Source organism: Syngnathus leptorhynchus, chromosome 16, assembly GCF_054491065.1.
Source record: "Syngnathus leptorhynchus isolate UIUO chromosome 16, UIUO_Slep, whole genome shotgun sequence".
Classification (NCBI taxonomy): Eukaryota; Metazoa; Chordata; class Actinopteri; order Syngnathiformes; family Syngnathidae; genus Syngnathus; species Syngnathus leptorhynchus.
The window spans coordinates 4,141,402-4,164,692 of NC_141210.1; the positions used below are offsets into that span (position 1 = coordinate 4,141,402).

General features: G+C 43.2%; 4 protein-coding genes across 4 annotated transcripts; 1 reads left to right on the top strand and 3 right to left on the bottom strand.

Annotated features, from left to right (window-relative positions):
- The first annotated feature begins 2,143 nt into the window (after positions 1–2,143).
- On the top strand, positions 2,144–11,187 carry LOC147044223 (myosin heavy chain, fast skeletal muscle-like). Its single transcript, XM_085933000.1, has 40 exons — positions 2,144–2,186; positions 2,259–2,484; positions 2,571–2,714; positions 2,803–2,959; positions 3,049–3,076; positions 3,144–3,252; positions 3,330–3,422; positions 3,511–3,574; positions 3,656–3,754; positions 3,821–3,924; positions 4,015–4,153; positions 4,233–4,351; positions 4,424–4,573; positions 4,651–4,821; positions 4,922–5,228; positions 5,293–5,369; positions 5,450–5,537; positions 5,615–5,732; positions 5,805–5,928; positions 5,990–6,126; positions 6,203–6,458; positions 6,547–6,789; positions 6,862–7,038; positions 7,139–7,284; positions 7,367–7,457; positions 7,539–7,928; positions 8,012–8,138; positions 8,201–8,319; positions 8,409–8,605; positions 8,686–8,869; positions 8,942–9,107; positions 9,183–9,307; positions 9,435–9,743; positions 9,819–10,022; positions 10,088–10,213; positions 10,299–10,469; positions 10,552–10,656; positions 10,727–10,822; positions 10,893–11,024; positions 11,101–11,187. The coding sequence occupies exons 2-40, from the start codon at positions 2,278–2,280 to the stop codon at positions 11,119–11,121; spliced, it is 5,820 nt and encodes a 1,939-aa protein (XP_085789126.1). The 5' UTR covers positions 2,144–2,186; positions 2,259–2,277; the 3' UTR covers positions 11,122–11,187.
- A 318-nt stretch (positions 11,188–11,505) lies between these two features.
- LOC147044224 (uncharacterized) lies at positions 11,506–14,768 on the bottom strand. Its single transcript, XM_085934436.1, has 10 exons — positions 14,511–14,768; positions 14,278–14,430; positions 14,020–14,164; positions 13,735–13,901; positions 13,505–13,660; positions 13,275–13,416; positions 13,084–13,193; positions 12,788–12,961; positions 12,300–12,338; positions 11,506–12,230 (listed from the first exon to the last, which is right to left on the bottom strand). The coding sequence occupies exons 1-10, from the start codon at positions 14,766–14,768 to the stop codon at positions 11,820–11,822; spliced, it is 1,755 nt and encodes a 584-aa protein (XP_085790562.1). The 3' UTR covers positions 11,506–11,819.
- Positions 14,769–15,970: 1,202 nt separating this feature from the next.
- On the bottom strand, positions 15,971–21,938 carry stxbp2 (syntaxin binding protein 2). The gene is made up of 19 exons (XM_085933020.1): positions 21,789–21,938; positions 21,086–21,135; positions 20,892–20,973; positions 20,632–20,708; positions 20,444–20,519; positions 20,254–20,357; positions 20,008–20,159; positions 19,859–19,943; positions 19,222–19,352; positions 19,057–19,164; positions 18,918–18,975; positions 18,759–18,824; positions 18,572–18,652; positions 17,693–17,834; positions 17,529–17,635; positions 17,312–17,410; positions 17,147–17,232; positions 16,573–16,730; positions 15,971–16,458 (listed from the first exon to the last, which is right to left on the bottom strand). The coding sequence occupies exons 1-19, from the start codon at positions 21,826–21,828 to the stop codon at positions 16,343–16,345; spliced, it is 1,818 nt and encodes a 605-aa protein (XP_085789146.1). The 5' UTR covers positions 21,829–21,938; the 3' UTR covers positions 15,971–16,342.
- An 80-nt stretch (positions 21,939–22,018) lies between these two features.
- On the bottom strand, positions 22,019–23,168 carry pet100 (PET100 cytochrome c oxidase chaperone). The gene is made up of 4 exons (XM_085933021.1): positions 22,976–23,168; positions 22,756–22,842; positions 22,615–22,647; positions 22,019–22,383 (listed from the first exon to the last, which is right to left on the bottom strand). Exons 1-4 carry the CDS (start codon positions 23,000–23,002, stop codon positions 22,294–22,296), a joined length of 237 nt encoding a protein of 78 aa, XP_085789147.1. The 5' UTR covers positions 23,003–23,168; the 3' UTR covers positions 22,019–22,293.
- Between the last annotated feature and the right edge of the window lie 123 nt (positions 23,169–23,291).

Genomic DNA, 23,291 nt, shown 5'->3' on the forward strand with positions numbered 1-23,291 from the left:
ATGGTCCTCAGTCACATCATATTTGAAAACCAAAAGTTGTTGTATGGATTGATAAATCACTGGTGAATTGATGTACATTTCCTCAAATAGTAGAATAATAATAAAGATTTAATTACTATTCTTAGGACATTTCAGCCACGCCTGTGGTCTGTTTATAGTGTACAGATATATTTAGACTTTAAAGCTGTCTTTGTTCAGCTCATTAGATTACATCAGCAGACTGCCCATGAAGACAAAAATGTAAGGAATATGATCATGACAAAGGGAATATTTTATTGTCCACAAAAGTCCAGTTGTCAAGACCAAGTTTATTATTTATCATCTAAAATTAGCGTTCACGTTTGCTTGCTTGAATGCTCACACGAACTAAAAATGACCCCACTGTGTCATGACCTTCGCTGACAGAAGCAATAAATTATTTGATTGGTGGTGGCAAACAACCTTCTACACTCTATTCTAGAGAACTAAGTGGACCTTTAAAAAAGCACTTTCTCAAAAGAAAAGGTCTAAAGGTCAGATAGAATTGAGCTACCTTTGTTCTTTTAAAGCATGTCAGACTCCTCCTCTCCAAACAATTTTGGAGGTGTTTTATTTCAATTCAAGGACTTGATATGTGGGACTCTTAAAAAGGATCTGCAAATAAAAGGATATTTTGAAGAGTTTTTTTTGTTGTTCTGTAAACCATTCCGACGGGTCCGAAAAGCCGACAAGAATTTCTCTATTTCAGGTCTATTACGACTCAGACAACATTTATTTGAAGAGGTTTGAATCAAATAATGACGCCACAGTTTGATCCGGGGTGCAACATTTTGTCACCGCGCTGAACAATGGCCTGCATGGTCACAGCTGAAGTCAAGGTGACCCAGGAAGCAATCATGCGCTCCGTGAACCAAGGCACAACTTGGGTGGAGATGAACGCCAAGCTGCAAGGTGTCAAACAACTGGACACATGAATCTCGATGCCAAGGAACTCGCACCTATTTACGACACCAACTATAAACCTTTGCTTTTTCTAAAATAGACCCCAACGGAAAATCGGCGCAATAGGTAGAGGCCGACCGAATAAACTCGATAAATGGTGAACCTTTGAACTCAGATTGAGTTGAGGTTATGAGCAATTCTTTTTATGCCAGCTGAGGAAACCTTTGACCTTGTTTGAAATAGCATTTTCCCAACATGTTTAAACACTCCAAGGTCAAAAAGGTAAATTTAAACGGCGGCAGCAAGTCTGGACTCAACAGTCCGTATTTGAAAATTAAATGACCAAAGTAGATTAGCATTTTGCTAAATCTAGATTTTCAAAGTGACCCGGAGTCTTGCCTCGTGCTTTTATTCATGGTGGCATCTCCACCATCTTGTTTATTATCAAAGGACTAATTTTGGTCTTATCAAAGTCTGGATGACAACTGTTCATCCATTGCATTCCAAGGCGACATGTAATCCCTCCTTTGGTTTTCTGGAACAGCACTTGGCCAATCTTTGACATGTGAGCTGTGTGGCGCTTCTGCAACTGTATCCCACTGACATTTGTGTGTGCTTCGCCAAAACCACAGCCAGTGCCTGGCACAGCGCGCCAGGTCAAAATGATCATATGTCGCCCATAATTAAGTCGGAAACAACGTTTGGACATGGTGGAGCCCAAACAACTCCAATAATGCGGGGCTAGATTTTATTATTGTGACTTTATTGTGACGTTATCTTGATTTATAAATCTATCAATTTATATATTTACACTATAAAAACGTCATTTTCAGCAATAGCATAACACCTGAATTCCCTCAATATCGGGGTATTTTAATAGTTCCATTATTTTATTTTTCTCTCATTTAGGGGTGGGTATTTAGATCGGCACAGGGGGGAGGGTTGGAATGAAATAAACGGCAACCATAAAACAAGGCACAAGGCAACACAATCACGTTAAATGTCACTGTCACAGGATTAGTGACAACATGACAAGAATACATGACCAAGTACAGCAGGGCACACCTACCAAGGAGACAAGGGTCCTCTATAAAAGACAGTGCCCGGGACTCTCACAATAACTGATAGGCTTTCAACACAGGTTGGTGAATCAATGGCATCTATTTTTGTGGTATGATTTTATAATAACACTCATTCTACTGATCTCTGATTCATAGGGTCACAAGAACTGATCTGATTTTCATTTTCTGGTGGGACCTTAAGAGGTAATCACAATTGCGTGTAATGTAAACATTTGATGAAGTGATGGAGCAAGTTTGAACTGTGCCTTCTGGCAGGGTCCAATAAAGTGCCACCATGAGTACCGACGCGGAGATGGAGCAGTATGGCGTCGCAGCCATTTACCTCAGGAAGCCCGAGAAGGAGAGGATTGAGGCTCAGACGGCTCCCTTTGACGCCAAGTCAGCCTTCTTCGTGACCGTTCCTGACGAGATGTACCTCAGAGGCAAGCTCATCAAAAGAGAGGGGGGCAAAGCTACCGTCGAGACACTCGATGGAAGTAAGGTAAAGTCTATCGAGGCCCCAGATGAAACCTACTTGAGGAGCCTTCACTGGCAAATCAGTTCCAAATGGAAGAAATGACCTTTCAGAGTTTCACCGTCAAAGAAGACGAGATCCATCCCATGAACCCACCCAAGTTCGACAAAATTGAGGACATGGCCATGATGACCCACCTCAACGAGCCCGCCGTATTGTTTAACCTCAAAGAGCGTTTTGCATCATGGATGATCTACGTGAGTCGACATCAATGTCATGCTTTTCAACTCTGGATGGCCTGAATTGAAGTCATGGACTTGTAAGAGCAACGCAATCTCTTTCCAGACCTACTCTGGGCTGTTCTGCGTCGTGGTCAACCCCTACAAGTGGCTTCCTGTGTACGACCAGGAGGTCGTAGTGGCCTACAGAGGCAAGAAGAGAATTGAGGCTCCGCCCCACATCTTCTCCATCTCTGACAACGCCTATCAGTTCATGCTCACTGGTAACAATTTTTTGATCAAGTTCTGCAGGCAAGACATTGTAGTAGCTACAATTAATAGCTAATATTTTTGGCTACTTCTCTCTTTTTAGACCGTGAAAATCAGTCCGTCCTGATCACGTAAGTCACGAAAACAACTATTTTATTGGAAATTTTGACTGCACTGAAATATCATTATCTTCTCCAGTGGAGAATCCGGTGCCGGAAAGACTGTCAACACCAAGCGTGTCATCCAGTACTTTGCAACAATTGCAGTTGCTGGAGGCAAAAAGGCTGAAGGTTCTGGAAAGATACAGGTAAAACTACAATTATACTCAGAAGAGCATGGTCGCTCCTAAAAATCTTTGTCGACGGTATGGTTGTGCCTTTGTAGGGTTCTCTGGAAGATCAAATCATTGCAGCCAACCCCCTGCTGGAGGCCTACGGTAATGCCAAGACTGTGAGGAACGACAACTCGTCCCGTTTCGTAAGTAGTTCAATCAGAACGATTGACTTTAATTTCCCCATGTTGATTGTCAAGGAGAAAAACTGACATGTTTCTGCTCAACATTTAGGGTAAATTCATCAGAATCCACTTTGGCTCTACTGGCAAGCTGGCCTCTGCTGATATTGAAACTTGTGAGTTTTCAGTCCCCACGTGAGTGGCCAAAATAATGTTGGCGACAAATAAATTCTCATGTGCGTCTAACAAATGGTCAGATCTGCTGGAGAAGTCCCGTGTCACCTTCCAGCTGTCAGCTGAGAGGAGCTACCATATCTTCTATCAGCTCATGACAGGACACAAGCCTGAGCTGCTCGGTATGGCACCAAATAAAACCCCAAAATGTATCAAATTGAACATATACTCACTGAACTTCATTCCAGAGGCCCTTCTGATCACCACCAATCCGTACGACTATCCGATGATCAGTCAGGGTGAAATCACTGTCAAGAGCATCAATGACATTGAGGAGTTCATCGCAACAGATGTAAGAATACAATTCAAACACTATTAATGTGGTTTGTGCAATACGAGAATGAGAATCCAAAACTCTAACTGTGGTTAATGTACATTACAGACAGCTATCGACATCCTGGGATTCACTGGTGAGGAGAAAATTAGCATTTTCAAGCTGACTGGTGCTGTGATCCATCACGGCAGCATGAAATTCAAGCAGAAGCAGCGTGAGGAGCAGGCGGAACCTGATGGCACTGAGGGTAACCACAACCATTCTCTGATGTCTCCACACACAATGTGAAACATTACAAGATGAAACTTTTTTTCTTTTTCTTTTAGATGCTGATAAAATCGCTTACCTCATGGGTCTGAACTCAGCGGATATGCTGAAAGCTCTGTGCTACCCTCGAGTCAAAGTTGGGAATGAATTTGTGACCAAAGGTCAAACCGTCCCACAGGTAAACAACTAAACACAAAATATTGATACATTTCTTTTTTTAAGAATTTAAACTCCACTCAACCTTTTCAAGGTCAACAATTCTGTGTCAGCTCTCTCCAAATCCGTCTATGAGAAAATGTTCTTGTGGATGGTCATCCGTATCAATGAGATGTTGGACACAAAGCAGCCTAGACAGTTCTTCATTGGGGTGTTGGATATCGCTGGATTTGAGATCTTTGATGTGAGTCATAGAACATTTGATTCAGCTCAGACAAACACATCAGTGGATTAATAACGTATAATATCTGTATTCTGTAGTACAACAGCTTGGAGCAACTGTGCATCAACTTCACCAATGAGAAACTGCAACAGTTTTTCAACCACCACATGTTTGTCCTGGAGCAAGAGGAATACAAGAAAGAAGGCATCCATTGGGAATTCATCGACTTTGGTATGGACTTGGCGGCTTGCATTGAGCTTATTGAGAAGGTGAGACAATGGTGCTAGCTGGCATCTGAGAACATTTATGAATTTCAATGTTCCTCCAAAATGACCGACACCGACGCCCCCCTCTCCCTCCCTCTAATAGCCAATGGGCATCTTCTCCATCCTTGAAGAGGAGTGCATGTTCCCCAAGGCGACAGACGTGTCCTTCAAGAACAAGCTGTATGATCAGCATCTTGGCAAGACCAAGGCCTTTGAGAAGCCAAAACCCACAAAGGGCAAGGCTGAGGCCCACTTCTCACTGGTCCACTACGCTGGTACCGTGGACTACAACATCACCGGCTGGTTGGACAAGAACAAGGACCCCCTGAATGACTCCGTTGTCCAGCTCTACCAGAAGTCTTCAAATAAGCTGCTGGGCATGCTGTATGCCACCCATGCTTCAGCTGAAGGTATGAAGCTCATCCTGCAAATATCGTTTTGGTGTGCTTGTCTTGACAAACATTTATGAAACAGAGACCGGTGGTGGTGGCAAGAAGGGTGGTGGAAAGAAGAAGGGTGGTTCTTTCCAGACTGTCTCTGCTCTATTCAGGGTAACGTCACTCATATGTGTGAATTGTTTACCTCATGAGATCGTGACTTGACGTTAGAATGATGACATTTCCCCTCACAGGAGAACTTGGGCAAGCTGATGACTAACTTGAGGAGCACTCATCCTCACTTTGTGCGCTGCCTGATCCCCAATGACCATAAGACCCCAGGTTTGATGTCGTCCTCGTAGGGTTCTACTCCACACAGCTGTTTGAAACTGAAATTAAATCTTCTGAACAATGTTCAGGTCTTATGGAGAACTACCTGGTCATCCACCAGCTGAGATGTAATGGTGTGCTTGAGGGTATCAGAATCTGCAGAAAGGGCTTCCCCAGCAGAATCCTCTACGGTGATTTCAAGCAGAGGTGAGTTCGAAAAAGTTGTTTTTAGCTGGCCGATCGTGAGGTCAACAAAATATGTTTCTCATTCTCTTGTAGATACAAAGTATTGAACGCTAGCATCATCCCTGAGGGTCAGTTCATTGACAACAAGAAAGCTGCAGAGAAACTGCTGGGCTCCATCGATGTGGATCACACTCAGTACAAATTTGGTCACACTAAGGTGAATCGTCAATGGCACATAGATTGGCAAGTCACTAAAAACTCTCGTTCACAACACACAGGTGTTCTTCAAAGCTGGTCTGTTGGGTACCCTGGAGGAGATGCGAGATGAGAAACTGGCTGCATTGGTGACCATGACTCAGGCCCTCTGCAGAGGATACCTCATGAGGAAAGAGTTTGTGAAGATGATGGAGAGGAGGTAGAAACTTGACCAAAAACAGACGTGTTACAAGTAAAATGCAGTGGACCCATTTTTTTCACACTGTGCTTCCTAGAGACGCAATCTTCACCATCCAGTACAACGTCCGTTCCTTCATGAATGTGAAGAACTGGCCATGGATGCATCTGTACTTCAAGATCAAGCCTCTCCTCAAGAGTGCCGAGACTGAGAAAGAGCTGGCGCAGATGAAGGAGAATTATGGCAAAATGCAAAGTGACCTGGCGACTGCTCTGGCTAAAAAGAAAGAGCTGGAGGAGAAGATGGTCTCCCTGTTGCAGGAGAAGAATGACCTGCAACTGCAAGTGGCAGCTGTGAGTGGTCTCTGAGATATCACCTGGTCAGTTGTTATCTATGCATCTTTTTTGTACAGAGACAAACAATGCTCATTTTTAACAACAGGAAGGTGAGAACCTTTCAGATGCTGAGGAAAGATGCGAAGGGCTCATTAAGAGCAAGATCCAGCTCGAGGCCAAACTCAAAGAGACGACCGAGAGACTGGAAGATGAAGAAGAAATCAATGCTGAGCTGACCACGAAGAAGAGAAAGCTGGAGGACGAATGCTCAGAGCTCAAGAAAGATATTGATGATTTGGAACTCACCTTGGCTAAAGTAGAAAAGGAGAAACATGCCACTGAAAATAAGGTGAACTTCAACTTCATTTTGAATTTCACGAGCAGAAACAGCTGGAAATGACGTCTTGCTCCAATATTTTAGGTGAAAAACCTGACAGAGGAGATGGCAACTCAAGATGAGACTATTGCTAAGTTGACCAAGGAGAAGAAAGCCCTCCAAGAGGCTCACCAGCAAACACTGGACGATCTGCAGGCAGAGGAAGACAAAGTCAACACTCTGACCAAGGCCAAGACAAAGCTGGAGCAGCAAGTGGATGACGTAAGAACACCATCATGGCCACATAAATGATTCAAGTGGACTCAGATAGAATATCTTTTAAGGATCATGACTCGTCATTGAAATAAATGCAATGTAACAGCTTGAAGGCTCCCTGGAACAAGAGAAGAAGCTCCGCATGGACCTTGAGAGAGCCAAGAGGAAGCTTGAGGGTGACCTGAAACTGGCCCAGGAATCCATAATGGATCTGGAGAATGATAAACAGCAATCAGAGGAGAAAATCAAAAAGTAAGAGAAATAATTGGAATTCGTGGTTTCTGTTGATTCCTGCTGCAAACATGTAGTATGTCTTTCTCCTTTCTACTCAAAGGAAAGACTTTGAGACCAGTCAGCTCCTCAGCAAGATTGAGGATGAACAGTCTCTTGGTGCTCAGCTCCAGAAGAAGATCAAGGAACTCCAGGTACATTGCTCCACCTAATTACACTTGCCATGAGAAGATCTCATTGGGTTGCAGTCAATACAATAATATCGTCCCACCTAGGCTCGTATTGAGGAGCTGGAAGAAGAGATTGAAGCTGAGAGGGCAGCTCGGGCTAAGGTGGAGAAGCAGAGGTCTGACCTCTCCAGGGAACTGGAGGAGATCAGCGAGAGGCTTGAGGAAGCCGGTGGAGCAACATCCGCTCAGATTGAGATGAACAAGAAGCGTGAGGCTGAGTTCCAGAAGCTTCGTCGTGATCTGGAAGAGTCCACCCTCCAGCATGAGGCGACGTCTGCTGCTCTCCGCAAGAAGCAGGCTGACAGCGTGGCAGAGCTGGGCGAGCAGATCGACAACCTCCAGCGTGTCAAGCAGAAGCTGGAGAAGGAAAAGAGCGAGTACAAGATGGAGATTGATGATCTCTCCAGCAACATGGAGGCCGTCGCCAAAGCCAAAGTTCGTTTCAGCCATTTTGACCCAAAAGTCAAAATGCCCTGATCCCCAAATAGTAACTCTGCAAGATGATTTCCTCTTTGTAGGGCAACTTGGAGAAACTATGCAGAACTCTTGAAGACCAGTTAAGTGAAATTAAGACCAAGAATGATGAGAATGTTCGCCAGCTCAATGACTTGAGTGCGCAGAAGGCAAGACTGCAAACAGAGAACGGTGAGTCAGCCAACTATTCTCAGTTCAATGACCTCATTTTGAGAATCTGTTCGTCATTGCAGGTGAGTTTTCTCGTCAGCTTGAAGAAAAGGAAGCCCTCGTTTCCCAGCTGACCAGGGGAAAGCAGGCTTACACTCAGCAGATTGAAGAGCTCAAAAGACACATTGAGGAGGAGGTTAAGGTAGAGGAACAAAGAACCATCCCTCCCAGGACTTGGATCCAGTATTCATATGCCACTGATGCTATCCAACGTGTTTTGAATTTATATAGGCCAAGAATGCCCTGGCTCATGCTGTTCAGTCTTCCCGTCATGATTGCGATCTGCTCCGAGAGCAGTTTGAGGAGGAGCAGGAGGCTAAGGCTGAACTGCAGCGAGGAATGTCCAAGGCCAATAGTGAGGTGGCACAGTGGAGGTCTAAGTATGAGACCGATGCTATCCAGCGCACTGAGGAGCTGGAGGAGGCCAAGTAAGTAACTTTGACATAAGGCTAGGAGGTTTCCAGAGATTTTCTGTAAATGACAACCCAAATATCTTTGCCCATTACAGAAAGAAGCTTGCCCAGCGTCTCCAGGAAGCTGAGGAGTCCATTGAGGCTGTGAACTCCAAGTGTGCCTCTTTGGAGAAGACTAAGCAGAGGCTCCAGGGTGAGGTGGAGGACCTCATGATTGATGTGGAGAGAGCTAATGCCCTGGCTGCCAACCTTGACAAGAAGCAGAGGAACTTTGATAAGGTTCATATCTCCATCGGTCCCATTCATCAATGACGCATGACTCCATTTCTCATGAGTCTTTGAAATGTCCAGGTCCTGGCAGAGTGGAAGCAGAAATATGAGGAGGGCCAGGCAGAGCTGGAAGGTTCCCAGAAGGAGGCCCGTTCTCTCAGCACTGAACTTTTCAAGATGAAGAACTCCTATGAGGAGGCTTTGGATCACCTGGAGACCTTGAAGAGGGAGAACAAGAACCTGCAGCGTGAGTCAATTTGCACTACAATTAAGGCAAATGATCACAATGGTTCAATTTTTTTGGTTTGTTTTTGACCCATAGAGGAGATCTCAGATCTAACTGAACAGATTGGGGAGACCGGAAAGAGCATCCACGACCTGGAAAAGGCTAAAAAGACTGTTGAAAGTGAAAAGGCCGAGATTCAGACTGCTCTTGAGGAAGCCGAGGTATCACATTATCAAATCATTTAATTGAATCATCGATACTCTGGCTATTTTTTGGAATTCTATGATTGCCATGACAAAACGGTGACTCTGTATTCAAGCTTACTTGAGTCATGTTTCCCACACACAGGGCACGCTGGAGCATGAAGAGTCCAAGATTCTTCGCGTTCAGCTCGAGCTTAACCAGATCAAAGGCGAGGTTGACAGGAAGCTTGCAGAGAAGGACGAAGAGATGGAGCAGATCAAGAGGAACAGCCAGAGAGTGATTGACTCCATGCAGAGCACTCTTGACGCTGAGGTCAGGAGCAGGAACGATGCCCTGAGAATCAAGAAGAAGATGGAGGGAGACCTCAACGAGATGGAGATTCAGCTGAGCCACGCCAACAGACAGGCTGCTGAAGCCCAGAAGCAACTGAGGAATGTCCAAGGACAACTCAAGGTGAGGTCTTTACTTGATGCATACAAAATACTAATGGGCATAGAAATTACTATTTGCTTTTTTTTTGTTTGTCAGGATGCCCAACTGCACCTTGATGATGCTGTTCGGGGACAAGAAGACATGAAGGAACAGGCTGCTATGGTAGAGCGCAGGAACGGCCTGATGCTGGCTGAAATTGAGGAGCTGAGAGCCGCTCTGGAACAGACGGAAAGATCCCGCAAAGTGGCCGAGCAGGAGCTGGTTGATGCTAGCGAGCGTGTCGGACTGCTTCACTCTCAGGTTCGTCTAAGGTCTTTCACTTTCGGATACAAAACGGTTCTAATTCTTGACTTTGTCACATTCAGAACACTAGCCTGATCAACACCAAGAAGAAGCTGGAGTCTGACCTAGTCCAGATCCAGGGTGAAGTGGACGATGCCGTTCAGGAATCAAGAAATGCTGAGGAGAAGGCCAAAAAGGCCATCACTGATGTGAGTGAGAACGTGAACACCAACCTGGTACCGCTGCCAATGTAATCAATATTTTGAAATACCAAAACAACACTCTTGATTTCAGGCTGCCATGATGGCCGAGGAGCTGAAGAAGGAGCAGGACACCAGCGCTCATCTGGAGAGGATGAAGAAGAACCTGGAGGTGACTGTCAAGGACCTGCAGCACCGTTTGGATGAGGCTGAGAACCTCGCCATGAAGGGTGGCAAGAAGCAACTCCAGAAACTGGAGGCTAGGGTAAGAATTGCACGAAAATTTTAGTCACTAAAATGATTCCTAACCCTTCTGCTCAAACGTTTCATTTGTGTCCATTTTTCAGGTCCGTCAGCTGGAAACTGAAGTGGAGACTGAGCAGAGACGTAGCGTGGATGCTGTTAAAGGTGTCCGTAAATATGAGAGGAGAGTCAAGGAGCTGACTTACCAGGTGCGTTCCATCCCGCCACACTCGCAAGTTTCCTTTTTGGGATCAGCGGTAAAAAATGTCACCCAAACAGACCGAGGAGGACAAGAAGAACGGGACCAGGCTTCAGGATCTGGTGGATAAATTACAACTGAAAGTCAAGGCTTACAAGAGACAAGCGGAGGAAGCCGTAAGTCCACCACATAGCAATTTCACAAAAATGACATTCACACAATGTCAATGTTTCTTTTCTATCACAGGAAGAGCATGCCAATACTCACATGTCCAGGCTCAGGAAAGTCCAGCATGAGCTGGAGGAGGCTCAGGAACGTGCTGACATTGCTGAGTCCCAGGTCAACAAGCTGAGGGCCAAGAGTCGTGATACTGGAAAGGTGATATGCTTATTTTAAGTCGAAAATGTTTGGTCGCTCACGGATGACTCATTATCTTTATGCTCTTCTTTTTCAGGGAACTGAGACTACTGAATAAGATTCAGTGAAATCATTAGAGGGATCCATAAAATATGGACCCTGTTGTCTGTCAATTCAATTATAGCAATAAATAGAAATAAAAATAAACATCTTGGGTTTTCTTTTCTAATTAAAAAGGTGTCATGCCACATTGTCTTCAAATGGTCAAACTGAAGAATCACATGAAATAAAAAAAAAAAAGTCAAAATATATATATTTCTTTGTGAAAATACACAAAAAATAAAATATAAGATCAGATTTGAACTTATTGACCCACAAGGAGTTCACCAGGACCCAAACTTACCAACGGATGTCATTTATTGCCTTCAAAGTGAAACTTTTTTTTTTTTTTTTAAATAAATAAATAAGACACTAAATACAATTCACTTCACAGGTTCTTTAACGTCACAGTACTGCAAATGAAACATCCGAAATACATTCAAAACAACAAATAAATAAAAAGAAAAAAACATTGTGATTGTCCATAAGTGTGCATTTCCAGTCATTTATTACTATTTCACATTATATTCATGCACAAAAAAAAATCTACTTATTTTGTTTCAACTGATAATCAGAATGGATCGTGCATTTTTTTTGGGGGGGGGGGGGGGCTATGTTGTCAATACTAAATGTCAAGAATCGAGGAGAGGGGGGTGATTGTAATTAGGAGACACAGTGTGTCTTTCTTCTAATTTCAATTGACCTTGATGAGACTGTCTAGTGTTTATTACCAGCATCCTTGCGATCTTTCTTACCTTGCCCTTTTCCGTTCCCCCGCCCCCTCATTGCATCCTCTTTGTGTTTCTGCCCCCCTTGAGTCACTCCAACTTTAAGGTGGGACGTGTGAACCTTCTCAATCAGAGAGAAGCAGTCTTCCTGCGGGTCGATGGGGCCGGATGCGGACCCTTCCTGTCCCGGAGGGCCAGAAGTAATGGGATGCGCCTTCCGGGCCGCTTTGGGCTGGGGCGACGACGGCCTCGAGCGGGGATTCCTGGGGCTGGGGACGAGGTTCACGTTCAAGGAGACGGGTCGGCCAGGTCTCGGGCTGAGAGGGATCATGAGATTTTCTCCCGGGGCGCCCAGAGTGAGGAAGACCTCTGGGAAAGGCTGGTTGAAATTCTCGTGTCCCTTTTGTAGGTGAGCAAATAGAAAATGGTGATTGAAGTGATTTTAAATATACACGTTGGATAAGCTTACCGTTTGTGGTGTGAAGCTCATTGACACCTTTAGAGTCATCTGAAAAGGACATCATATATTGGAATGAGATCCACCGATAAATAAAAATAAAAATGAGAGCCACCGATAAATAAATAAATAAATAAATAAATAAATATTTAAATATAAATTTAAATAAAAATAAAAAAAATGGAAAGAAAAAATGAAAAAAAATGAAATAAAAAAAATTAGATAAAAACAAAATAAGTAAATATAAACGGGACGTCTGTTCCATTTCATCGCACCCTAAATAAACAAATGAATAAATAAATAAATACTTTGTAAATGAATAAACAAACAAACAAATAAATTGATAAATAAATAAATAAATAAAAACAGGATGTCTCTGTTCCAGTTCATTGCACCCTATGGGAGAACAACAAAGCCTTTCTGATTCCAATTTTTATTCTTACTTGTTTTCTTTAAAAAAAACAAATTCAATTTATTCATTCAATCTTATTGTGGTTTACCTGAGCTGTGGAGTCAAGCGTCTGCTGATATTTTGTCTCGCAGTTGAAGGATGACGATTTTGGCAGGCTGCAGCCCGAAGGTGCCGCCATCGTTTGGGCCTGAGAAGCCGTCTTTTTCGCCCCTTGTCTTTTGGAGGCCGTGCTTTCAACCACACTGATTTGCGGGGCGCTAACCTGGAAGTGAACCATCAAAGGTTTCTAATGATGTTGTTTATGTTTATATACCAGCACAATTGATTAGGTAATATTGACATTGATAAAAAAACATGATCCAAATCATTTTTATCGAAAGAAACCTTTGTGGTGGCACTTATCCCGGGTAGGGAGGGCAGAGCGAGCCTCTGGTCGTCCAGCCTGTGTGCCTGACTGGAGGCCAGCCTGAGGAACAACCCATCCGTATCTGGACCTGCATAAAAGACTCCTATCTCAGAGAAAGACAACAAACTTGATGACCTCAGAGTCGCCCGTGTGGCAGTTTCTCGGGTACCTGCAGGAGTTTTATTTAGGTTGTGTGTGGGCGTGTTGGGCGTGCTCCTGCTTTGGCCTAAAGTACAACGTTGCTCCTCCATGCGTCCTCTCTGAGCGCGTGTCATCATATTGAGAAAATGTTGCTGATCAGGTGGAGAGAGCTTTAAAAAAAAAAAAAAAAAATCACAGAGGATAAAGGATAAAAAAAAATAAAAAAAAAAGACTAACCCCTCCCTCTCTCCTCCTCACCTGCTGGTGAGTGTCACTTCTGTCTAGGGAGCCGGATCTCCTTTGAGCTTTGTCAGATGATTCTGAGGTGGGTGAAACTTTGCGCTGGGGTTTTGGAGTGCCTAAATTCTGACTGATTTGAGGCGCAGAACATCTCTGATCATCAAACCTGGAGCCCTGTCATTGTAAAACAGCATTGGTGGATACTGAATAGCCACTGGGTTTAGTTTTTCCCGAGAAGTCCCCCTCACCTGGACTTTCGAGACCATATAACACAAATAGCTCGCGTCTGTTTTTGACGTTTGGGATGGGCCTCCATTTTGAATCCCGGGCAACGATGGAAGACAAACTCGCTGGTCATCCAGACGTTTGCCTTGCGAGTTGGCCAGCAGGTTGAAGAACTTGTCAGAATCCGAAACTGCCCGTACACAAGGAGACATATTGACCAATGTAATCAATAGCAAATAAATCTCATTAAAAAGACAGAATGATATCATAAACATTCAGATTTGCACATAAATAAGTGAGCTTGGAACCTGCAGCTCCGGCGTTATGGGCGGGCTTGTGTTTAGGGGAAGTCTGCGGACTAACGTTGAGAACACATCGCTGCTCTTCCATGCGGCCTCGCTGCGCATGAGCCATTAAGGTGAGGAATTGCTTCTGCTCTGCTTGATTCGACACCTGCAAAGGAGACAATGATGCATTTATTTCATTACTTGAGTCTTTTTTTCTGACAGTTTTTAAATAGGCCACTTGTTTAACACTAGTCAAACAACAGTTATCTTTACTTCTACCTTTTGTGGGGAGGTCTTAGCTTGGCTCTTGGGGCGTTCCATGTTCAAACCGGGGCTGAAAGACGCCGAGCGTGCAATGTTGTCACCCTTCAGTTCTGGCTCCAAGGGCTGGATTTGAGGTAGGGAGCATCTTTGGTTTTCCATTCTACTCCCCTGGACACAGATTTAAAAATGATTTCAAATGTAATATTAATGACTTGCATTTCGATATTGGTTTGGATATAATGAATCACCTGGACTTTGGAGACCATGTAGCACAAATAGCTGGAATCAGTGTCAGATGATGACTGCGGCTCATTTTTGTCCAAACCGGGTAAAGAAGGAAGAGACACGCGTTGGTCGTCCAGCCGTCTGCTCTGACTGTTGGTCAACAGATTGAAGAGTGCGTCGAAATCTGGGGGAAATGGAGAGGAGGGGGACATTTTTGTTTCAAAGTCACTGTCAACCAATGTGGAATTTTCGCCAGTCACCTTCATTGGACATTGCAGCATTAGGCTGCCGGTCAGAGTTTCTTGTGGTGGAAGTGGCACCGTGGCTGGGATTCAGGGAGCAGCACTGGTCCTCCACGTTTCCACGCTGATCGTGATGGACAAGATTCGTCAACTTTTGCTGTCCCTTGGGCTGGTGCGCCTGTCCGAGGCCAAAACAATGCCATTAATTAGCATCGTAAGACTTGTTCAAACGTCAGGTAGCTCAAGTGACCTTGCTGGAACTCGCGTGGGCTTGACACTGGTTGCCGGGCAACAAGAGCAGCTTCCTGTTCATGTCCGGAGTGCTCTGGGTCACTGAAATCTGAGGGGCCAAGCCCTCATGTTGAAAAGTTTTTGTCTCCTGAAAGAAAGAAAAATGGTGACTTTACGCTAAATTGAATTTTAAGCGTACCTGAGACTTTGCCGCTGCCACCTGCTGCTCAGCAAAGTCTCGCTGTTGCATTGAAGCAGACGTAGGGATTGACTTGTGCGGTTCTTCCCTTTGTCCTCGCTGTGATGAACTCATGATGTCCGGAAATTGCTATGGTCTACCTATATGGAATCTTGGGTGGATTAAAAAAAAAAAATAATAATAATAAATCTCATCGTATTTGCTATATAGCTCACTTAAATAGTACTATCAAAAACATTTTAAAAAGTATATTTTGATTTATTCAAATTAATTGAGTTGCACCAATTCATAGCCACACTGTCAGTAAATATCAACCCAAATGATCAAAAGCAATATTTTCTATTTAACCTCATTGGATTGTCCAAATAATATTTTTTTTAGACATTATAATGGCACAAATATTTGTAAGGATAATAAAAACCTTTGCTCACCATCCCAGCATGACGTTCCTCTTCTGCACACAAAACCACATCAAAAGTCAGTCGATGATGAGCGGAATCTTCCCTTTGCCGCGGCTGAGGTTGTCCCAACGTCCTGCTGATCTGATTGTGGACCCAACTCAGCTGAAACGAAAGGCTTTTAAATGGAGTTAAGTGTCGAGTATTAACCCATCGCCATTAACGCCGCAGCCCGTGTCCCCTTCTTAATATTGCCACATGTAATCCTAGATGAAGAGATAATCCTTGGGATGGAGATGGGATGCTCCTAAATGTACTCCCCCCCCCCCCCCCACACACACACACACACTCGCTATTGAGAAGTCTCTACACGGTCGGCAGAAAGCACAAGCTAATGACAATCAGAGCAGATAGACATTAAATATTGCTTCTTTTATTACTTCTTTTATACATGACAAAGACACACCACATTCCAGCATTAGAATTAAATCATGTGCAAGGTTATCAAAGACAGCAGTTGCCATTAGATTTACTGGGATAAAGTGGGTTGGGGGGGCGGGTGTTTCATTTAAGGTACCTTCAAAGGTTCATACAGTGATGTCAATCATGGGCTGATGAGGCTAGGAGGTATTAAAATACTTTTATATGAGCATAGAACTAATTGCAGAGCAAACTATATAAACAATACTAAGAAAGAAAAAAAAAAGTGATCTTCATGCTTGACGTGCTGTGACGTACTTATGTAAAACCCGGAGCCAATCAAAAGAAAGGTAAAGGTTCTCCTTTCATTGTAGCCGCCCACTGTTGGGATCCGCGTCGTTCCCGCAATCTGGATTAGGAACCTGATCGAGACTTTTGAGGTCGTTGAGGAAGTCGGTTGGAGTAAGGATGTGAGAGGAGCCTGTCAAAGATCAAATGAAACAAAAAGAATTTACAATGCTAAGCTAATGCTAGTTTGAATGAAAAAATGCGTGTTTTTGTTTTAGACGCTGGGCTGAAATCAAACAACGCTTACCAATCAGAACCTCCCATTTGCCGGTATAGGCTCGGGTGACTTCGTAAGCGGCGCGCATCTCTGAGTGGGTCACCCCGCCGATGACAAAAATAATCAGCCTGGGTCCGGTATGATACTCTGTTGGTGGTCTGTTGTTGTGCCACTGGCCCAGACGAGCACTGGACAAATAAACAACAAGGACAACGTGCGCCGTTACATAAATCAGAAATAATAACAGCCGGAGTCATTTTAATGACTACTCAAGATTTATTTTGTGCACTTTGCGGAAGAGGAAGGACACGAGTAGATTATAAATTGAACCCGCCCAGGTTGCAAAAATGGGAATCCCCGGCAGGATTACGGCAGCGTTTGATACAAAATTCACCTTTTAAACCTTTTCCCCAAAGAGCTGCACTTGGATTTAGTTACAGGGATAAAGGCTTTTATCTGACAAAAATAATCTGTCTGTGACCGCTCGTTTAGTTTGTTTAAACACAAATTTCGAGGAATGTTCTAAAAATGGACAGGCTGACAATTATGAAGATCAGCGATTTGAATTTCAACTTAGTTTTGGTGACCTCTAATAATAACCTACCTGACTGCCGTGTGAGTGGTACTGATGGGGGCGGGGTCCGAAATGAAGGGCCAGTTGCGCTTGTCCAGCTTGTCTTCGATGGCGTTCTGAGAGAAGGGACTCAATTATGACTTTGTGCTTTGTCAAATATTGAGAAAAAAAAAAAAGCAACGGAAATTCTCGCACCTCCATGATGTCTTTGAGGATGGGCGTCCATCTGGAGAGCTGGTACGTGCTGTCGGCGCGTTGTTTGCGATCGGGCAAAGTCGTACCGGCGTTGGCTCCCTAAACACATTTGGTACAAATTGAGTGACTGGCATACCTGGAACTAATGTCGATTTCAAAAAAAAAAAAAAAAAGGCAGTGTATTTTGAGTTTCCCCACTGTCGCAGTAAATAAATACCCCAGCGATGATGTTACAGCCCAGGTTCTGGAAGTTGGTGATGATGTTTCTGTCGGCCGTCACGTTGGCATGCTGGATGAGTTTGTCCAGGTTCTCCTCGCCAATGCCTGCAATCCATCACATCAGCCGCAGTTCTGATATATAAAAGAAAGGAGGGGTTGCACCTTTTTTCTTGTGGAATATGAAGAGCAAGATGATGCGGATCTTGTTGTAGGCTGAAACGTCGTTGTCGAGCAGTACGGGCACGATGCTCTTCATGGCGTCTTTTAGAGGCTCCCCCTCTGCATTAGCCCCCATCACCAAGTCCTGTGAAGAGAGAGACAGGGAAACTGACAAGAGGGATAATTATGGGCTCGTCTTTGGCTGCCAGAGTTTTGTGGAAATTGGCAAAGTCCTTTACGCATGTCATTTATAGACCGCACGGTAGTGAAAACCGAAACTCCCGGGCTTCAATCAGCCAAACAACAGATGCCTGGAGTGTTTGCCGTCCTCAATAAAAGCCAAAACAAGCTAGCGGGATTTACAAGGTGCTGGCGTTGAAACACGCTTATGACCAAGTCGGTATCTTCTGTCTGGACACAAAACCGGGTCTCAGGTCCCTGATAAATCTAAGCCACAGCGCTTGGAAGGCTTTGTATGTCACCATGTCATTAAATGAATCGGGACATTACAGCTCGCTTGCCAACGGCGTATGAAAATTCACACCCGGGACGCCAAATTCTCGTATCGCCTAACCGATTTACGGTAATGCATCCTCGCCGATCCCTTCCGCTGATGGAAATATCTTGGCTTTGTTTTCAAAACATACTCCTGGGCAGACAAGTGCTGATAGGTTTAATGGTCCGGGCTTCCCTTTCTGTGTTGGAGGATCAACGGTCCATTAACCTTCTATTTATAACGTCCGCTACAAAGTACTCTGTGACCAGATTTTGGCGAAAGATGATGTTACAAAAATAGCAATTACAATAATAGGTTGTTGATTTAATCATCAATTAATTGTGGCGTCGCTAAAATTGAGATTGTGAGACTGACGAAACGCTGACCTGTTCCACTTCGCAGAGCTTATCAAGGGACGACTTGAACCTCTTCATACAAGCTTCGGCCAAGTGCAGGTGTGTGGAGTACTGTCACAAAACAAACACGTTCATTCATAACGCAGCACTAGTGACCAGAAATTACATTTACGTAACGATTAGACGTAATAAAAAAAAATAAAAAAATGTCGCTCACCATACTCAACTCCTTCTGATACTGTGGCATCTTCTTTAACATCTGCGAGAGATCTTTGATGTTTGCCTTTCGTTCAAAAAAAAAAAAAGAGAACCATCAAAATGGCACTACTAACAAATTGTGTGTAAAATGACAACAAAAGGATAAAGACAGCCATACATTGTCAGTGCACATTCTCTTGCTTTCACAAAACGTGTTCAGCAGCTCCGTCACTTTCCTACAACAACAACAAAAATAATGGAAGGAAGTCAATTGACGAGGACAGCGTGCGTGTGCGTTTGAGTCCCGCCATACTCACGTCGAGACGTCGGCAATGTGCAGATGTCTGAGTTGAACCCAGAGCTCATCGTCTTCATCCAGCAATACTTCTCTCTCTTTGGAATTCCCAATGCCGGTCGTCTGATAACTATTCCATAAGAGTTTAAGCAAACAATACGCAGGGTAATGAAACAAGTGTACTCACGTGTATATATCCTTTTGGATGTCCAGCAAATCGTAGGCCATAGCTTGGAAGGTCAGCTCGTGCAGGAGAGGCGAGATGGGATCAAAGCCACGGTCCACGATAATGAGCTGCGAGCGCCCCTTGTTTACTCCCTGAAATCAATCAAGAAATGAGATTAACACAACATAAATTCAAATATCGATTTTTATTCCGCCATGCAATCCACATTTCCTTGTCTGTGTGCATTAGATTTTCACATGGATGCCGTATCGTAGGGGTTACGTTTTTGGCTTCATGGATTGATGGTGGATTAACATGCGTACAAACTTTGAATGCTTTTGAATTCTTTTCCTCTCATGCAACATACTGAATATTCTCAAGGCAACAAAAGAACACAGAAAAAAAAGAATACATGCCTGATGAGACTCATCCCGGAGCTAGGAAAAGGTGAGCTAAGAGAAAGAAGAAAATAGGGGAAAGCAGCAGTGAAGAAAAAAAAAAAAAAAAAAAGAAACCCACAACCTGTAAAGGTGAAAAGCTGCAGCATCCTAATGTATGTTTACACTCTTAATTGGAAAAAGATGCTAGAGAAGAAAAAAAGGAAGAATAATTCACTTGAGTACAACATGTCAAAGAGGAGTAAGTGAAGTGCTTGAACCTCTCCCATGCTTGGGTTGTCCGCTTTGTGAGCATTCAGATGCTGGTAGACTTCTTCAGCCAGTCTGGCGTTCCTGTCTGCTCCGCTACGGGGACACGAGCAAAAATGAATTCTTTTTGCTTCTATGGAAGTGACAAGGAGGCGCCTACCTGCGATATCGGATAGCGGGGTACTCCTTGAGCGTGTCGCATAAGGTAGCGATCTGCTCGGCGAGACTCTCAATCATTTTGTCTCGGGTGTCTTTGTTGGACATGGGGCTGTAGAAGGAGTGGAAGGAGGTTTGGTGGTCCAGGGAGAACACCTGCCGAGATGACGTGGAACAAGAATGATTTTCAAGAGTGAGAATAAAAGTAGTTATGTAATCATTTGAAATATAGTTCTGTTGTTTTTCCTACCTGAGACTCATACGGCAAGAAAGCGACATTAATCTCTTTTAATGTCTTGGTGGATTTGGAGACTCTCGATCTTGCAATTTCATTGAAAAGATTATCAGGGCAAGCTGATGGAGTCAAAAATAAATAAAAACTGAAAAGGATGAGCGTGAGCATTTTGATTGTTTTGGATCGCATCGAAGCGGTATCTTACTGTCCGTGAAGAAGACGTGGGCTGCTTTGTAAGTGAAGGCGGAATCCTTGAAGTCGTTAATGAGAGCCTGAACAGACTGAAAATTAAAGAGTCTTTGTTACCGCTTCATGAAATCAACATACCCAGTCGCTTTTTTGAGGAGTTTGTGAGTATAAGTAAGTCAATTTAAATTTAGTGAGTAAGCAGACCTTCTCTACCGGTGAGATCAAATATATGGCTTCCAGGCAGGAGATGGGTTCCCTGCTTTTATTGAGGTCCTCCACAACTGAAAGCACACGAGACCTCAACTACCATGCAAAAAAAGGAGCAACACTATGAACCCATTAGTATGAAATCAATTTAGATAAGGATTACTTCATCCCGAGGACAGGAATTATGTCAGGCATGGTCATATAAATACTTTGCACTCAGCAGGACACATGACTAGATTTACACACAGCATACTTACTCGTGACCCCTTCTGCCAGAATGTCTGACATCTTGCAACAAGATGACAGAATCCGCATGCTCATGTGGTCCACGATAAGAACCTGAAGCCATTGATTGATAAAAAAAGTAAAAATGTAAATACTATTTGGAAATCCAAATGAGGCTTTCAGTCTCAGCCCACTTAGTTATGTATTATATTTGGACAACGTTTACCTTCCACTCCCCATCCTTTCTTACACTCTTGATGACACCATTTAGAATTTCTGTTGAGATTAGCACAGAGATTATAAAATTGCAGAATTTGAGATGCTCTGAACCACTTCCTGCTCTTTTGTGACATTCTATAAGGGGTTGCAACAGAACATTAGTTGTGAATCCTTTGCGATAAGCAACTGCATCATTGAGTTACAGTAAAGAAAACAAACAAAAAAAGAAAACCCAACTCGGCAGATTGTGGTTGTTTTATTCATAAATTATTAATTAAAGCGTTGTTGTTTTTTAAACGAGTCAATTACAAATATGTTACATAAAATCTAAATCGTGAAATATGATTAAAATTAGCTAAATTTTCAATAATTATTACGTGTAATCGATGGGAAGAAAAACTTGCCGAACTTCCCCATTACGTAAGCTAGCTATCATTAGCCTTCATCTGCCAGTCATCATCAAGTGCAGACCGGCTAAGAAATAAAGTTGCTATTGAAATTGATCATAAAACAATATTTTGGCTCCTTGCTAATTACGTCGCCCATGTGACATTATCTCTATTTAACGTTTTAATACAGATTTTAGCCCGGAAACACATTCGGTTCTCGGACGTCACGTTCACTTCCCGATTCATCCCACAAAACTTCACTTTGAGCATGTAAACAAATATCCTACAATTGCAGACAGTTCGACAATATGCGTCACTTACTTTCGCCTACTATTGATTTTAGCCCAATCGGTGCCATCATCAGCAGTCGGTTAAGTTGTGTCACTGTTGGGTCACTTCCTTGTTGTCAAAAGTCTGACTGCCTGCTTGTCATAAACATTTCCTAGGGAAATAGTGACCCCTACAGTCTGCCAACAGTATAACACACGGCTCACCCAAATCTCAATGCGGACAAACGTTACATCGGGAAAAATAGACCCGTGATGATACTCTTATTAAAATGTATGTATTTATTTATCATTAAAAAAAAGCTTGCCACACATATGATGCAATTTAAAAATTAAATACACCAAACATCAAAAAGTCGAACAGCATTTATAGTAAGTGAATCATCATATAAATCATAATTACATCACATGAACATGCTGTCAAACAAAGTTCAATGGGAAAATGATCAGATAATTGAAAATCGCCCTGTTCCACTCATTCTTGCTTGATACAACACAAACAATTTTGGTATAAATATATTGGGGGGGTCGCAACAACTTTAATTCTCTGACTCCAAAGAGAGTTGTTTCATTCGCTTCTGCTCGTTTCGTGCTCGCACTTTTTCTTTGAAGTCCTCCAACTCTTTCCTCTGCAAGTGAGCAAGATAAACATTAGTCGGAATCATGTAACTTTTGATGATGTTCGAAAGTTGACGGGAACCCCCCAAATATAGAAATAAATGGAGGGGCAAGGGTACAAACCCAAAATGATGGTCACAACTAACATCCCACAATGCATATCCATTTTTGACAGATTTCTTTCCCAGAAAAGAAAACAACTTAAAGACGAAACGTACAAATGAAATGTAAATGAATCTTACTTGAATTCCCTCGTCAGCTGGGAAGATCTCCCTCTGTGTTCCACAAAAAGTTCATGAAAAAAAAGAGAAATCTGAATCAGTTTTACGTCACCAGTTTACGGCATTTTACAACTTTGTGTGAAATTCAACTAGGCTACAAACCTTCCGCTTTACGATATATTCCTCAAAATATTCAGCTTGATTCGAGATCCAAAACATAGTAACAGGAAAGGATAAATACAGCACCATCTGTTCCGCAACATAATAAAAACACATGCATGTCAGTCAGTAGCCTTGACTATGACTTGAACCAAAACAACACCGAGATCGTCAGTCCTTAAAGAGTTAAGAGTAACGGTTTAAAAAAAACAGCTCAACTTACTTTGAACATCTCTATTTTAACGCCCATTCTGACGTAAAATTTCACCACGGTAACTGAAGCGTTATCTAAATTTGAGCTGCAGCCGAAGACCTTCACTGTAGTGTCAACCTAGCTAGCTAGCCGCACCATTGGTGCGTTACGGTAACAGCGGCGTTGGTGACCTTCAAAATAAAAGCATAATTATTGGAAGGCATACTTGAACTCGAGGCAGGATGCGTCTCACTTCTCTGTGCTACGTCCGCGATGCAGGGCTTTTTATATGCAAAATTCGGTATTTTATAATAATACGTGCAACTTCTAACACGCATGCGCACAA

Bases quoted from the DNA above. Each gene is read 5' to 3' on its own strand.
- pet100 (XM_085933021.1), bottom strand. From the start codon at position 23,002: ATGGGCGTTAAAATAGAGATGTTCAAA. The intron at 22,843-22,975 runs GTAAGTTGAGCT...GTTGCGGAACAG, and splicing joins TTAAAATAGAGATGTTCAAA to ATGGTGCTGTATTTATCCTT. The intron at 22,384-22,614 runs GTAAGATTCATT...GCTCACTTGCAG, and splicing joins CAGCTGACGAGGGAATTCAA to AGGAAAGAGTTGGAGGACTT.
- LOC147044223 (XM_085933000.1), top strand. From the start codon at position 2,278: ATGAGTACCGACGCGGAGATGGAGCAGTATGGCGTCGCAGCCATTTAC. The intron at 3,423-3,510 runs GTAAGTAGTTCA...CTCAACATTTAG, and splicing joins ACGACAACTCGTCCCGTTTC to GGTAAATTCATCAGAATCCA. The intron at 4,352-4,423 runs GTAAACAACTAA...AACCTTTTCAAG, and splicing joins AAGGTCAAACCGTCCCACAG to GTCAACAATTCTGTGTCAGC.
- LOC147044224 (XM_085934436.1), bottom strand. From the start codon at position 14,768: ATGCTGCAATGTCCAATGAAGGTGACTGGCGAAAATTCCACATTGGTT. The intron at 13,902-14,019 runs GTTCCAAGCTCA...GTGTACGGGCAG, and splicing joins CCATAACGCCGGAGCTGCAG to TTTCGGATTCTGACAAGTTC. The intron at 13,194-13,274 runs GTACCCGAGAAA...TCTTTTATGCAG, and splicing joins CCTAAATAAAACTCCTGCAG to GTCCAGATACGGATGGGTTG.
- stxbp2 (XM_085933020.1), bottom strand. From the start codon at position 21,828: ATGATGGCACCGATTGGGCTAAAATCAATAGTAGGCGAAA. The intron at 21,136-21,788 runs GTAAGTGACGCA...TAATCTCAACAG, and splicing joins AAAATCAATAGTAGGCGAAA to AAATTCTAAATGGTGTCATC. The intron at 18,653-18,758 runs GTGAGCGACATT...GTTTTGTGACAG, and splicing joins ATCAGAAGGAGTTGAGTATG to TACTCCACACACCTGCACTT.